The 16,997-nt window shown below is 30.6% G+C and overlaps 1 protein-coding gene across 13 annotated transcripts in view; it reads right to left on the reverse strand.

The window, feature by feature from the left end:
• Positions 1 to 16,997, reverse strand: part of LOC146530724 (uncharacterized) — a 125,551-nt gene that overhangs the window by 24,327 nt on the left and 84,227 nt on the right. For all 13 annotated transcript variants that reach the window (XM_085199396.1, XM_085199384.1, XM_085199383.1 and 10 more), the window contains 3 exons: positions 3,538 to 3,725; positions 2,464 to 2,620; positions 133 to 225 (listed from right to left, as the gene is read on the reverse strand). In XM_085199396.1, the coding sequence (XP_085055522.1) occupies positions 133 to 225; positions 2,464 to 2,620; positions 3,538 to 3,725 (438 nt within the window). The remainder of the gene's footprint in view (positions 1 to 132; positions 226 to 2,463; positions 2,621 to 3,537; positions 3,726 to 16,997) is intronic.

A 16,997-nucleotide genomic window follows, 5' to 3' on the forward strand; every position in this document is an offset into this window, starting at 1 on the left:
ATTTTCATTTTTTTGGTCTGGTAACGTGGCAAAGCGCGGTGCTTGGTTTCAAATTATGTTTCAAAGTTCCAAATTATGAAATTTATAAAAGAAATATGCCCATATGAGTACACAATATATAAAAATATTTACCTGGGTCACCTTTGGGCGGCGAAGGGCGGTCACGTGGAAGACGCGGATCTCTCTCTACAGGAATATTGGACGGCCCGCGCGGGATTTGACCTTCTGATATAAAAAAGAATAATATGGTTATTTATATTTCTTGATGAAGTTTATTTAATAAATAACCCTTTACCACGGTTCAAGTATAACCATAATAAATCGAACAATATGTTTATTTTGTAAGAGTTAAGCAATAATATTTACAACAACTTGTAACTTCAATTCGTACTTTAGTCTAAAATTTTGGAGTATTTTAAGTGAAAAAAAATATCTTTTTTTATCCATTTATATATTTAATTGAAATACCTTTAATCGAAATATATTTACTTATTTTCATCGATGTATGTATCGATAACGTAGGGAATGATTATTTTTAAATAAACAAAATGTAATTGACCTAAACCCAACCTTTTACAATAACTAAGAAAAAATAGTAGTATCACTTAATTTATACGATTTCCAATAAAGTATATTTTTAATTTGAATTAACAGTTATTTTTAATATACATACTATAGAATATAAAGCATTTTTATAGTCCAACAAGCTGTAAATAGATTTCAATGTAGACGAGGAAAACGCGCGGAAATTTTCAGAAAAAAAAAACACATTTCAATAAGCGGTAATTCAATAAACTTCTGTATTGCAAAATGATGTTTCATATACTTTCAATTTGTTATTTATTGAAATAATTCTATAGGGCCAATAAAATATACAAATATACATACATTTGTAAGCTTTATAAAATATTTTTGTAATAGCAAACGAGATTAGAGAAGGGTGTGTTGAACATAAATTTGAAATATGAAATTCATCTGTCGGGTATTTATTTATGAGATATCACGGAATAATCTAGCAACTGTCTCTCTAATAGAAAATCCAAGTAGATAATAGTTATGTCAGACGGTCCGTAGCGCCTTCGCGAGGATATTGTGCCGTCCTATTAAACTTTAATAATAGTGGCGGACCCTCGTCAGCCATCTTTTCACTCGTAATAAAACGTTAGATTCTCAATATTTTTCCATTTTCCATACTATATTGAATACGTCATCCAATAAATTGACGGAAGCCTTATAACCTTCGAACGTGAACCCACATGTTAAGAAAACTGATATTTTAACAATGTAATAATTACATATTAAAACTATAAACATCAAAAATTAAACTTTGTATGAAAAGTTAGATTTTTAAGCATAGATGCAAATTTATACTGTTAATTTCGATGTAATATTTGTGTTGTACTTATACTGTGTATGATAACAATATTATTTCAAATACAAACAACAAATCACAAATAAACAAGTAATTTGTAATTTAGTTAACCTATCCAATTGAATATTTGCTAACTGGGGCAGAGAAATCAACGTGTTATTAATCAACATTGTTAAGTATATTCAAAGGACAGACTTGAGATGGGATGGGATGGGATAAGGGTCCCCAATTCAAAGCAATTAAGGGATAAACAAATTATTGCTTCCGTAAAATATTTTTCATTGTACGGATGAGTTTACAACGTGTTTGTAATTTGTAACTGAGGAAACAGTCAATATCTCTGAAATTTATGATGAAAGGGGAGCTCTATAGACTATTTATAAAAGTTTGACGGCAATTAACCCTTGTTTCAACGGTATGAACGTGAATAAATTATAAACTTCTTGTTAGAAAAGTTATGGAAGCCCGGTGCAAGTCGGATTTCATCTTATTTTTTAATATTTGCCTAATTACATTCCTCTGCAATTTGTAATGTTCTTTTAACAAATTTTTGTTACAGTTTTCCTATGATGGAGGTAAGTAATTAACGCACTTATAAAATTATTCTTCTGTGTGTTGATTGTACACGAAATAGAGAAATCATTTTATTTACTAAATTTGCAAAGTCAAATTTCATTTCACAGAATGATTTAAAATAAATAATACATACACACACAGAAGCTAACTTGCTAATTATTTTAGCTATGGGTAATGAGCTTGATATATTAATTTATGTACTAATTTTAATTAGCCAATTTTATAGTAATTTAATTGTAAACTATTTCAAACGATGGTTTATGGTGTGAAATTTGAATAAGTAGAGACAGCCAAAATTTACATTTAATTTTGTCAACTTTTATAAATTGTACTATAAATTGACCTACAATCCTGATTTTTTTATGGCACTCCCATGCACGAGTCCAACTCGCACGTGACCATACTTTTTTTAATTTAAAATTCAAAAGAATATCAATAGAAGCTATCACTAAATATTACCTATATTCGTATTAAATATAATAATTCCATTTTTAACTAATACAATTTATACATACCACGAGCTTTTTGCAATAACGTCACAGTGGGGTTTTGTGCCTTTGGCAAGCGACTAGCCGAGCCCAATGAGTTAAGTCCCGTAGCTGGGGCGCTCTGCGACGTCCTGAGCCTTCCTTCGCTTTCCGAGCCACTCGTACATCCGTTTTGATCAGAATTCTGAAAAATATTACAATCTTCTCTAATTTAAATTGTTTTGTAAATGTAAAATTCCGGGTCTATTGTTAGAGTAATGAAATTCACTGAGGAAGTCGGGAAATGGGACCTACATAATTAAGAGTTGTGTGAATAAAATGCAAATTGAGAACCTTGAGTCCTTGATCCGTGTGAGCTAATTTTAGCATCCAGTATACTTTAATCGTTTAATTAAATGTGTTCTTTATAAATAATAAAATGTGCTATTGTATGTCCATTATTACTGTTGTAAAAGTGTACATTATCCTTTTCTTCATATATTTTTCATAGAGAAAGTCTATAGATATATTACTCCTCTTTCAATTTTTTCTCCTACACCTTTTGTCCATAAGGGAATCGAACCTACAAGCGCCTTATCTGCACTACACAGGTGGACAACCACCAAGATCAATGGTCAAAGCAATTTAAAAATAAATCAAGGACATTATTTGCTTATACCTAAAATTTATTTTGCAATTCACATATTCTTGCATATATCCATGTTAACTAAATACAGTCTTTACTTTTACACCTTTTTAGTTTCAGGTTTACAAATATAATTGTAAACATGCCAAGATCATGACTAGGTATCAAGTAGTGTATAGTGTTATACTTATTATGTATGTGGAGAGTAAATATCGTTTCAAATATTTAAATTAAATAATGTGCCAAACAGTTTTAGCAGTAATCGCTATTATTAACGGTTGCTTAATATGCTCAAAGCGTTGTACTTGTAGACGCAGAAACAAAAATTTAAAAAATGACTTTGAATTATATTTTTAGTATACTATTTATTTTGCCTCTTTACCAGAGCGAGGAAATGTAAATAATAAATAGTTTATTCCTCTGAGTGGGAATCGAACTCACTACCGTCGCGCTTACAGTCACATTTTCTAACTTACCCCAAATTTTCGTCGTGATGGGGGTGTGTCCTCAAAATGAACAGGACGGTAACTTTTCCTTGGTATTTGCGGGGACGTGGTGTTGCTACCGGGGGTCCACACGGGGGGTGGGGGCGGCGGCGGCGGAGCGCTAGGGCTTGGAGCACTTGGCGCTTCGCCCCCAGGAGACGCCCCTGGCCGCCAAATCGCTGGAAGAAATACGCATATTAATTATTGGCTCTAAATCACTATAAATATAACCTATTTGAATGGAAAATAAATACACACTGTATAAACAAACGGCACATTATGGATTATTTTATTATTGTCTCTTTAAATTAACAATATAAAAAATATATAATTTTACTTATTTCTTTTATCGTCTTTCATAAAATGTTATATTCTTATTAAGAACACACTTCAAAGGAACGCGGTCGACGTATCCTATACTTAACACCTTTATGGCGCTGTTGTGAGCCATTCTAACGCAAAACCGAAAGAATATATTTTCCGATAATGTTACATTTTATAGAGCCCACGGAGCTTTGTTCCATATAAGCAAAATGTCATTGAAATACTCGTTTAATAATACGAAATTCTGCTAAAGTATGATTTTTTTACTTTTTTTTAACTTTCTTAAGCTAACTCTATTCTCTTGCCAATGTATATATAAAAAAAAACTGACGGTAAATATGACATTTCGAAAGTAACTTTTATTACTATCCCCAGTCGAATAACATTGCTCTTTAGTACTCAACAGTTTGGAAACAATATGTGAACAAATAAAACTGTGAGTAAATTCGAAGGTTGAGTTATATACATATATATACCTATTTCATTCAATTTGGGTGTTTTCACACAGAGTACTGCATTTTACGATCTCGCTATAAATCTCCCTAAAGCGGACAATCGACGTGTGTTTGTTCGGTCGTTTTGAGTAAATTGGGTTAGCAGACACACCCTGTATATATAATAATACAGACTATTAAGGTGATCGCTCTGAATCCCCATTATCTATCAATAAATGTTTACTTTTGCAAATATACTTTACATAATTGATTGATCATTATTCAAAATAGAATTGAAAAACTTGTAACAAGTGTGTAACTATTTATTCGTTATTTGATACGAACATATGTATGGCTTAGTGGTCAGGATATTGGAATGGTTTCCAAGAGGCGCTGTCTCGAATCCCACTACGTTCAAATTTCAGTTTTATACATACCTTTTCTGGAAATATTTTTCTTTCTTTAGTGCGGAATAATATATGTTAAAATAGAGTTGTCCAGTTTTATTAGGTACTAAAAATATTAATAATAATAGTTAATTTAAGTTTTGAATTGTTTTATGTTTCACGCCGAATAAATGATATAAACGACATAATATAGAAATGCACAAATCCGAAGTTAATATAAATTTGTGACATGTGACGAACTAAATGACGCTAGCTCATTAAGTTCTTTTTGCCTAGACTATAAAATTTAAGATATGTAAAGATTAAAACAAAAATAATACAAAAAACTCCAAAACAAATCAGGCGTTATCATTAAAATAAACATTTCCAGAAAAAAAAAACGTTTTGTAGAGTTCATCCAATTAAATAAGTAACAAGAACATTGAATCCTATATTTAATAAATTGCTAAATCCAATTTAATAGGATTTAAGTGTCACGAACGTGCTATCGAGAGGAGAAAACAAAACGATTTTTATATCGTAAAATACGCCATTGCTTCTCGTATAATATAATATAGATATAGGTGAGGATTAAATCTGAACGAGATAGTTGATTACTTATTAAATTCAGGCGGCAGCATCAAAGGGAACGTAAATTAAAAATGAGCTTAAACGATTTCAATTAAGGTTAAATTGAGAAAGCCTTGCACACGCTCATAGAACTTACTTTGAGTATATTACCTACTACTACGATGTGTGCTAATGATGAACCATTATGAGATTTGTAAACAATAAAAACATGTAGTATGCAAAAACATGATACTCATTATTTTCTTTGGTAAATAGCTAGTGTCCATTAAGTATTTTAAGATCTCTATTTGTACTAGAGACTCACTCTACATAACAACGTGGCTCTGCTCGCTTAAATTTTTTTTATTTATTTTCTATACAAGTCAAACGATAACAAACTATTTTAATTTTTTTTTGTTAAAATATTGACATAGGATAGTTTTTTTTTAAATTTAAAAATATGTTTACAAAGTTTCATGATAATTGGTTGAGTAGTTTTTTTCCTAATTTTAAATTTCCCTTAAATTTTTATAAATATAAAATTCTCAAATTGAAACTTATTTTTAATAATTTCAAAAATATTCAATTTTAACTCTCCTATGAACGTCGTCGTTAATAAGTATAGCATAAATAATTTGTATAAACAATTGGTATTTTGTTCAAGGTTTATTATTCATAAAGCACCTGTACCATTGTATAATTTATGCGTAATATATTTTCATAGGTATATAGCTTGTAATTTGGAATTTAAACATACAAAAAGAATGTTACCACTTTAAAAAAAATCTAATTTGAAAGTTGACTGTTATTTATTTTTTTGTTAATGGCAACATAATTAATAACACTTAGCTAAAAAATAAATAAATAATAACACTATCCATTTTCTTCTTTGTATATTGTATGTACATAACGCCACAAGTACCTAATTAAGCTATAAATAATATTAAATGCTAATTTCTCCAAGCATCTGGTGAATACTAGTTATTTAACTTTCTTTTTGAGTTACATTAAGGATTCCCGTCACAAAAACGGCATGCGCGGCTTACTAACTTGTCGTACGAATAAACTTTACTAGCCGACTTTTTGCTCCAAGTTGTCGAAACAGCTAAAAAAAGTTATTTTTGAAGGCTATATAGCGTCACGTGTAATTACACGGAGGATTGGAGACTTTTTTAATGTAAGAAATAAAAAAAATCTGAAAGTAGAATCTTGTGAAAACTTTACGCTTTTTGCTTTATTTACATGTTAATTTAGAAATAAATGTACAAAGAGTAATAATTATAGAAAAAAACGACATAATTACGAAATATAAACGAAATGGAAACAGGACAAATTCAAATGCATTTTTGATTCAATGTTTTGTACATTTCCGCGTAGTTGCAAAATATATAAAAGGAATATAGGCCTGTATATATTATCTTTTTTGCAGTTTCACACCGTAACCCGTATATATCAGAGCAGCCAGAGAGTACCTAGTGTTAAGACACTCCATTCTCTACTTTCCACCAAATTTTCAAAATTGGTATTTAGCATTGGTGTTCAGTAGCAGAACTCCACGTCGCTCTTTGCTCCGACACCAGAGCGAACAAATGAAAATATTAAAAATCGCATAAATCTCATTGCTTCGCGTGGAATCGAACCCAGTCACACGTTTTTAACCCTGCGCAACAACTGACCTCATAACTTTGGATGTGAATATAAGTGATACTATGTTAGAAAAAAAACATAATATTGGTCATATTGCAAATTCTCGTATTTGATTCAATAATCAATATGTGAATTTATTATTATAATTTGTGTTTACCGCTATTGCGGTTATACACCACTGACATATGGGTCGACTCATCTATGGAAAACCATTTCAACGATACCAATAACTGTAGAAACTATAGTTAACTATAGTTAATAGTGATGTACCTATACAAGTTTACAATTTTAGGTTGCATTGTTCACATTATTCTAATGCAATGTTTGTTCGTGCATCATTACATATTATGATGAATTACTATTGTGTATTGAATATTAATTTCATTTTGTTATTCGGTATTATTTGAATAGTTAAAATCTAGTAACAATTAATTGAAGCATATAGCATAGTCGAGGCCAGTTGTGGTGCAGGGGACAAGCTATGACTGTCAGCGAGATAGGCTGTGGGTTCGATTTCCACTCGAGGAAATGAAATATTTAATATCTTCAATGTCTCTAGAATTCGGCGGAAAATGAGGGATTCTGCTGTGTGCGTACAGCGTGAAATTGAAAAATAAATCTTTTGGCCCATTTATAGATATTGTGTGTTGTTTGAACCTTACGCCAAACACTTTTTAGTACAGATTTAAAAAAACGCCTATTTCTAAATATAATCCAAATAGAAATATTTTACATTAGACCCGATCCCCTATCACACCGCTAAATTTCTACTGAGCAACGATGGTGTTTCGAAACATTGATATTTCTTTTAAGTATGAAATACGAGCTATCATAATATGCTATTTTACCTTCCTAAAGAGACCGATTTTTAATTCTTTTACAATATGACAATGATGTCGTTTGAACTACATACTATAACTATAACATTATATATACTAGAAAACCTTGAAAAAGATCCAAAGTATTAGTACGTAACGCAGCAGTTACGAGCACGTTAATTATATCTCGTCGACAGAAATTGTTACAAACACTTGGCCGTCTTTTCATTCATTAAAACTTGGCTATTCGCTATTTAAACTTATTAAGCGAAGAAAATTTTCTACAGACATATTTTTCATTGAATTAACTCCGGCCATTTAACAGAATATAATCTGTGGTTTTTTCTTTGAGAACTTATTTTATTGTTCAGAAAGTGTTAGGCTTAAGTTTGACAAGTATAATCTTATTATTTCAAAGATATAGATAAAAGCTTTTAACTATAAATTCTTTTTGGAGAACTAAAGGTAGTACTTAGATTTCAGTACTTTTAAAATACTTCAGATGAAGGTAATGAAAAACGTACGAACGTATTCATTAATTTTTTACCTTACTTCAACTGATAATTTGTAGCATATAATTAATTGTATATCTTGCTTCAATATATACGTAAAAATATTGTAAATGTTATTGGCATACTGTAGTTCTACCGAGCTCCCTCGACTACTTACCTGTAACAAATAAAAATAAAACATTAGCATTACATAAGAGAGTGTAGAGATAGAGGGGAGTTTTTAATATTGTTTATTTATATGCCTTTGTATTTTAGTAATGGTTACTCAAATAGCGTCGTTTCCTGTTTTCGCTGACGCCCTCTGCCAATATTATACAACTTGTCAAAGTGCCAGAGCACTGAGGTGTTGTGACCTGTGTTACCGTGTTGACACATTCTGTGATTCATTGGTAATAATATTTTCCTTTCTTTATTGATAACTGGACCTACATAACTTACTTTGCGTATACAAAGGTTTTAAAGAAAACAAAAACGAAAAAAAAGAAAAGAGAAATATAAAAATAATTTTTAGAACATAGGTATTTAGTTGTACTATATTAACTACTGCCGCCCGGTTATTTCGCCTAACTCAAGTTTATATATAATTTTCTCAAAATCTATTACCAAAATTCTAATCAAAGACATGATTTTATACGAAATAATAATTTAAACAACTTCTCCGCTGACACACATCTCTAAAATAGCTTTTCTATTTTTATCTCCGTTCTCCTAATGACTAGGAGCCACACATCAAATTTGGTTCATTGCGTAACAGACGGCTGGGTGAGTAACGTACGCGTAGTTTTATAGCGTTAATAGGAAAGATAACGTTTGAAAATATTCCGACAGTTTATTTTCAGCGATGGGTTTAAAACGCGAAAATATTTAAGGTACTTACCATAAATATAGCTTGCAATATAGGGGAATTGTGCTCAAGATGGCATACTATGATAAGATGACACACTACCGATATTGATGAAACTATTAGCGCTAAGTGCGATCTTGTGACGTTTTAGAGAGTGTCTGTAGATGCAGCTAGTGCTTAAATACAGTATGGTTGAAAGTGAATGCAGATGGGCAAGTAATTCATGTTTTCGTTATTTTCAATTGCAACAAACTTTTCTTTCGCTTTTGCTTGATGGTGAAAAGACAAGTAAGATAAAGATTTTCAATTTGAACTAATTATAAATGTAAAATAGGATTATTATATGACACAACTAACGCTAAAAGCGCATCCTAACCTATAAACTTTTGTCACAACGGCTAAAATTAAATTCATATATCTATTGGGTAAGATGACATACAAAACGTGAGTATAAGATGGCATACTATCTTACCCTTATAAATAGAATCGATGTATTTTTTTGCTTTACCTACAAAATGCCTGGCAATTACAAATGAATATATATTGGTCACAAGAAGACATGGATAAGGCTGCTAGAGCAAGGGCATTCAATAGCCGCAAGCGACGAAGCCTATTTCCCTTTTGGAAAAGGAAGTGACTGATAACGGAATCCAACCTCATAGAATTTGCAACATGTATGAATCTGGCTTTAATACTGTTTAAAAGCCCCCCGGCAAAGAAGAAACTATTTATTTGTGAACTATGCTCGACAAATAATGATGGCGTTTTTATGCCACATACTAAGTATGTCATTTTACCCTGTAGATATGTCGTCTTACACTGGTCGACCTAAGTGCGATTTTTGTTTATTTTTATGATGTTTGAAAGATGATTGTTCTGAAACTAAAATAATTCCGTTGATTATTAAATATATAATAGTATACGCAATATTCTGTTCTCAGATGACTTTATTTATTTGAAATATTTGTCTTCAAACAAAAAGTATGTCATCTTAAGCACAATTCCCCTAAAGTTCTTAAGCGGCAATATGTTTATATCTATTAAGATTATCGATATTTATAGTATAGGAAAAAATACTATTAGAAGCATTCAATAACGTAACCAAAAACGACGATTTTTTTAACTTTTGTCTCTTTGTCTATGCGATAATAATAATCTCTTACAGCTTAATTGTAGCTTGCAGTTTTTATTGGATTACCTGAAACTTTACTTTTCTATACAGATGTAGATATTGTTTTTAAAATAATATTACTATTGTCAAACGAAAGCAGTGCTGATTACTAAATTAATAATCATGTAATTAAAGCGGGCGAAGCCGCGGTCGAGTCGCTCGTCTTTTATATAAATTGAATGCATTAAGCTTTCATTTATATGCAGTATAAAGTTTATTTATTTGTATTAAATAAACAAAATCGAGCTAGTTTGAAACAAGACCAACTCAAAATAACGTACCATCAACATCAAGTTTAATTACCGATATGAATACGCCAGGGTAAACACTGCCGGCATATTGGCTACAATGAGCGGTCTCGAATTTAACAGGGATAAATTATTAACTAGCCGTCAGCATCCACTGATATCCAGTTGAGATAATTAAATAATTATTCAATATGACCTCGGCCACTACGGCCTGGAATATCAGATATTTGTCTTTTGTGTTAAATTTATATTTATCGTTTTTTCAAGAATCGATTTTTTTCATCTTCTATAAACATATATAAGCAATATATAACAATATATAGCAATAGATATAAAATATCAATTATGTTCATTTTATGCAGTTACGTATATTTTAACAATGGTCCTTAAGTCAGTCCTTTCTTATTATGAGGTTTTTAATTAATTTCCACTTATAAGTAATTATACTTTAAGATTTATGATACGAATTACATGATATTATTTAAATATAAATTTTATTTATTTATAATAAATTGCTTATTCTTACAAGAGTATCTATATTGTTTAATTATTTTTAAATTCAATTATTAGGCCATTCCACTATTATAAATAATAAATATAAAATATATGTTTTAAATATATCTACTTGTTTTATAATAATAATAGATTTAATGATATAAAACAGAATAAAATGTGAGGTCACAGGGCATCTGGCGGTAACCGAGCATATACTCGCTATTTTTATCGCCGCCATTAACTGATATCGTCATTTGAATTTATTAAGCGTGTGGAAATAACAAAAAAAATACTTACAATGTCTAATTTAAATATTATTAAATATTGTACATAAAGTATAATTATGATTTATAGAAATTTATATTTTTAATGTACGTCGGTAGTTGTATGGGGTAGAGTTTTGCAACTCTACGTGCAATGTCTCTAAATAAGCGGAAAGTTGAAAACAGAGTGACTTATCTCTATATTTGACTCCCCAAAGCTACTCCTAAGAGAGACGGGTTAACTGTGATGTAAAAAATATTTTTATAAAATAACCAAACTTACAATGTCACACATTGGCCGTAATTTAACGCGTACCAATGTCACGGTGTTAATTACTGTGTCGTAACTGTTCTAATTACTATTTTAAAAATAGTCACTCGTTATAATACATTTACAATACAACATTTTTATTTCGGATTTCTCTGGAAAACAAACGTTGTATATTAGTTAATTTAAAATTGTTATACTTTAAATTAATTTTCACTTTTACAGTTTGTTTTGTTTTTTATTAAAATAATAAAAAGCGCCTCTAATAAATTATTAACGCAATAAAAAATATATAATTGAACACGCAATGTCTCCAGAATTCGGCGCAAAATGGGAAGTGGACTATCGTAACACAAGGTTCCCTCTGTCTACCTAAATAAAATTTGAAAATAGTGAATGATTTATGTCGATACTATGAACATAGTGTTCACGTTAATTTGAACGAATGTACATAACTACAAACAAAAGGGGGTTTATTGATAACATCGCTTTTGGCAAACAAAACGAACAATAACGACACAATAGAGCTTTTACGAAGATAGACCTTTTGTGCTCTGTGAAGGAGACAGACTTCTTAGCATAATCAGATATATATTTTTTTTACATAATAAAATAATGTATTACTTGTTTATTACTCTAGTATTGATGAATTGAGCGAATAGTTAGGAATATTGATTGTTAAACTGGAAATTTACAGAGAGTTTAGTGTTAAGAAACTCCGCTCTCCACACAGTTAAATGGCGGAACTCGACGGAGAAATGAAAAGATTGAATATTTCATTTCCTCAAGTGGGAATCGAACCCACAGATTGCCGCATTTACAATCACAGGCTTGTGTTTTACTGTTCTTGTAATTAATATGGAATTGTTATGTTGATGGGTGCTAACATGGTAAATAGTAAATATTTTCATGGTATATCCGATCAGAGTACTGTTTTCTTTACCATATCAATCACACGTTTTGCTGCCGTGTAACAAGGCCACCACCCTCATTGACGCAAATCAAACGCAGTTAATTCTATTATGCTTTTCCCACATCAATTCCATATCTATAATACTTTACATTTGTTTTTCTTTTACAAAAGAAGTTTACATTAAAATAAAGATAATAAGTAGTTTAAGAAAATTTGAATATTTTCCAAATCTTCCTGGGGAAGGCTCTTTCAGGGTAAGTATACAGAGTCAAATGCAACTTGCAATAATAATTCAAAAACAAAATTTCCCAAAGTTGCCAGTAAGTTCTCTTTTGTTAAAATATTTTATATGTAGGTGTAAATCTGTGCAACATAATGGAAAAAGTTGTAACAAGTATTTCGAACGCATTATGTGCCATTAATATTCTAACGAGTTGCCGACGAGAGTCAACTTCGTACTTTATAATATAGACGTATCTACGGTACAGTTCGATAGCAAATATAACGTTAATACTTTTAAGTCAATTTTAAGTAAAGGCGTTGAATTGCTTCCCTACAAATAATTATTCTTATTAAATATATATTTTTAATTACACGCTGTATCACGCACGAAGCAGGGTATATAGAGGGGGTCTAGTGTTAAGGTATTCCATTCCTCACTTTCCTTCGAATTCTGGGGGCTGTTGAGGGACGGAAATCAATAAAATAAAATATTTAATATGTCATTTCCTCGAGTGGGAATCGAATCCACAACCTGTTACGTGTACACTTTGGGTCCCTGCGCCACGATTCTTATTATATTAGAAAAGATTCTTATGTATTCCATTATGTGGTCTCTATTATATGAGTCTTTTGTGAATCAAATAGCTGTATTGTTAACAAATAATTACAAGCACGCACTAAGACTATATAGGTAGATGGCATATACGTAGGTATGGGTTCCCGTGGGGGTTGGGGGGTGTACCCCCCTTCATTGTGACATCTCTACTCCCCGATAATAACGAGGCCGTGTTGATGAACTCCATTTTCAACTAGGAATGCGCTACGTATTCGAATCGAAGTACTTACTTATATTCCTCTAATGTAAGCTTACTTATTTACTATTCATAGTATCACAGTGGAGAATTTAAGTTTTATTAAAAGAGTTTTCATTAAATAAGTCCGTAATCGGCACTTATAGTAATAACCTAATAAAAATAAATTAATCTTTGAATATAATATATTTCTATAGAGATGAATACATTGCAAATTAACTTTATACGATAAAGTTAATTTGCAATGCCATTTATATAATTTATATAGACTATTAATTATTAATTAAGAGTAATATTTTCATTTATTGAAATTTCTAATAAAAGAAATTGAAACGAGAATAAAAAATCATCTTTAGATTAAAAGCATTATTTAATAGACAATTATTTTAAACATTTTAAACAAAAATATGTACAATGTACACACTAGACAAAGAACAAGGCGAATATGTAGTACTGAAAAAAAGAATCAACAATTTGATACAATATCGTTCTACTATTTGTTTAACCAATACAGGCAAAAATTGCTAAACATTTTAGGCAGAATTAAATATTGGGAACGTTATTTACTCTCAGAAATTTTATCAGACTGAATGAGAAACATGTATTCCAATTTCCAAAATAAAACAAATACTTATATGAAACACGAAATGCTACCAATTCTTGTAAGCGAATGCTATATGAATAAATATTTTCAGCAATATTCATTGTAAATAAACCATATTATTACTTACCTTATTCAGGGATCAGAGTTTATTATACGTTAAATCTTAAATATATTTTGCTTAGCTTCACGGTGTATTCTTCACTGAGTAAGAGCAGGGAGGCAGAGAGTACCTAGTGTTAAGACACTCCGTTCCCCACAGTCCACTGAATTCTGGAGGTCCCTGTGCCACGACTGACCTCATAGTGGCAGTATTCATGCCTACAGACTGAACTGGCTAGGTTTCAACGAATAACGACTTTTTAGTGATTAAATATTTTCTAATTGCTTCTATATATACGTAGGTTTATAATAGGCTTTTTCGAGATTTGTATTTAAGCCAGTAATTATAGTTTTTATATTTCACTTCCCTGAGAATAGAATCGGCTACCTTTCGCGTTTACAGTTAGATGCAGTACCATTGCGCTACAATGACCTTAAAATGGTATACTTATATTAATTTTAATTTGATCTCGATAATAATTACCAAATATTTTAACTTAGTTAAAACGTCCACCTCGCATCCTTGAAATGTACATTTATTTACGACCTCACATTAACTTTACTACTCGTATGATATTGAACGTTGTAGAATAGGAACTATAAAACACGAAACTGTGTCAACGTCTATATGTACATACATATTTATATATTTACATTTGTATGTTAATTAATTAATTTAAATTGCAGAGCAATAGTCAAGAATTCCTATAGAAAATTGACATTTTAAATTTTAATGCCTTATGTTATTAAAACTTTAAAATGTCTTATATAAAAAAAATGTTACAAAAAAATTAAAATATTATTACTATTATTTATCTTTCGCTTTTATTTGCTATCTATCTTTTATTTCTTGCAGTACCTAATTAGGCTTGCAGCTTGAGGCTAATTGTGGCCCAGGGACGCAAAGTATGACTGTAATCGCGACTGGTCGTGGGTTTGATCCCCACTCGAGGAAATGAAATATTCATATTTCCATTTCTTCCACTCACCACGCAATACCTCAGGAATTGAAAAGTGGAAACGGAGTGTCATAGCACTAGATTCCCGCTGCCTACTCTGCTGTGTGCATGATACAGCGTGAAGCTGATTTAATTTAATATCTGTATTCTATTCTATACAAAAAATACGGCTATTTGCTTTTTTTTTGTATATTTTGATATAGAATTAGATAACTTAGAGTCCTAGAAATGTGAACGGAAAATGAAGAACAGAGTGATTAGGTATTTCAGTCCTATTAACCCATAAGGATAAAACTCCGTGATACATTACGTAACTTAAGATTACAGCCCTTAGTTTATAGTCTAATAAAGGTTAGTTATAGTTTACATAATATTTCGTTTAAACCAATGTAAAATACAACCCTAAAGAAGATAGTTTAAACTATATATATTTTTCTGTTTTCACCTTGTCTATGTACTTTGGGTATGAAAGATATCTTAGGATGAAATCTCTCTATCTCTATATCTTTCTCTGTTTACAATTCATATAGCGCGCGTATGATGATGACTTTAGATTTAACTTGGAGGCTTGTTTATGTAAAAATATATCCTCTGTTAGAAATGTAAAGAACATTCTGAGGTATTAAACGAAATGCGTGAAGATAAAGAAAATTACTCCGTTATTGTACTATAATAATTCGTATATAATTCGTGCGTGTTCACGGAACCCAACGCCGCGTTTTGCCTCGTAGAGTCTACTCGTACTAGTCCTCGTTCTAGAGTGAAGATATCATTTATTAAATATTTAATTTCCTCGAATGGGAATCGAATCCACAGCAGTCGCGTTTCTAATCGCAGGCGCGTACTATTGGCCTATATTATTTTTAAATATTATCATCTATCTACACTACCTGTATTTGTTTTTATTATCACGAGAAGGAAGTGCACGCGTTATCAGAATGACGCAATATTAGCTCGTAGTATAGCATAGTATAGCCCACCCGTGGTCTTTACTACGCAGACTTTAACTCGATCGTTACTTTTAATATGGTAATATACGTTACGTGCATTATTAAACTACATAGCAGCTATTTTAACTTTGTTTCACTGCGCTAACGGAGATTTTTCAAATTTTAATTTTTTATTACTTTTTTACTCGTTCTTGTTTATATACTACGACTTAATTTTAAAAAGAGTGCTCTTTACAATTCAACGTCTTATATTTTTAGCAGGTATTTTAAAATAATTCAAAATAAAAAATCTTTCTGTTTTTAAAACTGTAGTGGATTAGAAAATATTTTTAAGTCATATTCGCATACTTTAAACATGAGCGGTAATTCCGGCTAGTAATGTCAATTCTATGTCGATTTTATGTTCAACATTTCAGAACTCTTTATATATTTCCTGAAAGTTTATCTGGGCAAAACTGTATATCTAAATTTAAAACTATATAAAAGTTTCATTAAAACTAATAAATACTTTTTGTTATTTAAAGGCTGTATATCAAAGCTAACCTTTATAAGTAGAAGGTAAATGAAATTATTTGGTCAGAAGAAATAAAATCTTATTATTTGACTGAAATGTTCCTGATAAATTCTTTTCCATTCGATTCACCCAGCTACCCAGCCTGGCCGTATCGTAAAAGTCCCGTCGGTAATAACATGAAAAAATGCTAATGCTCGCTTTATGGGCCTCAATTTATGACCTTTTAAGTTATGATTGCTAAAATGTAGCCGTGTAAGTCAATTTTATCTATTAAAAAAATATATACATATTTTTTATTAAAAAAAACTATAATAAAAGGCAATTAAAAATTCTAAAATGTCTAACCTAATTATACAATATTAGTTGAAAGTCCAAACAACACACTCATACTATTGTGT

Source organism: Heliconius melpomene, chromosome 16 (assembly GCF_056956725.1).
Source record: "Heliconius melpomene rosina isolate 202511_hmr_F chromosome 16, ASM5695672v1, whole genome shotgun sequence".
In the NCBI taxonomy this organism is placed as follows: domain Eukaryota; kingdom Metazoa; phylum Arthropoda; class Insecta; order Lepidoptera; family Nymphalidae; genus Heliconius; species Heliconius melpomene.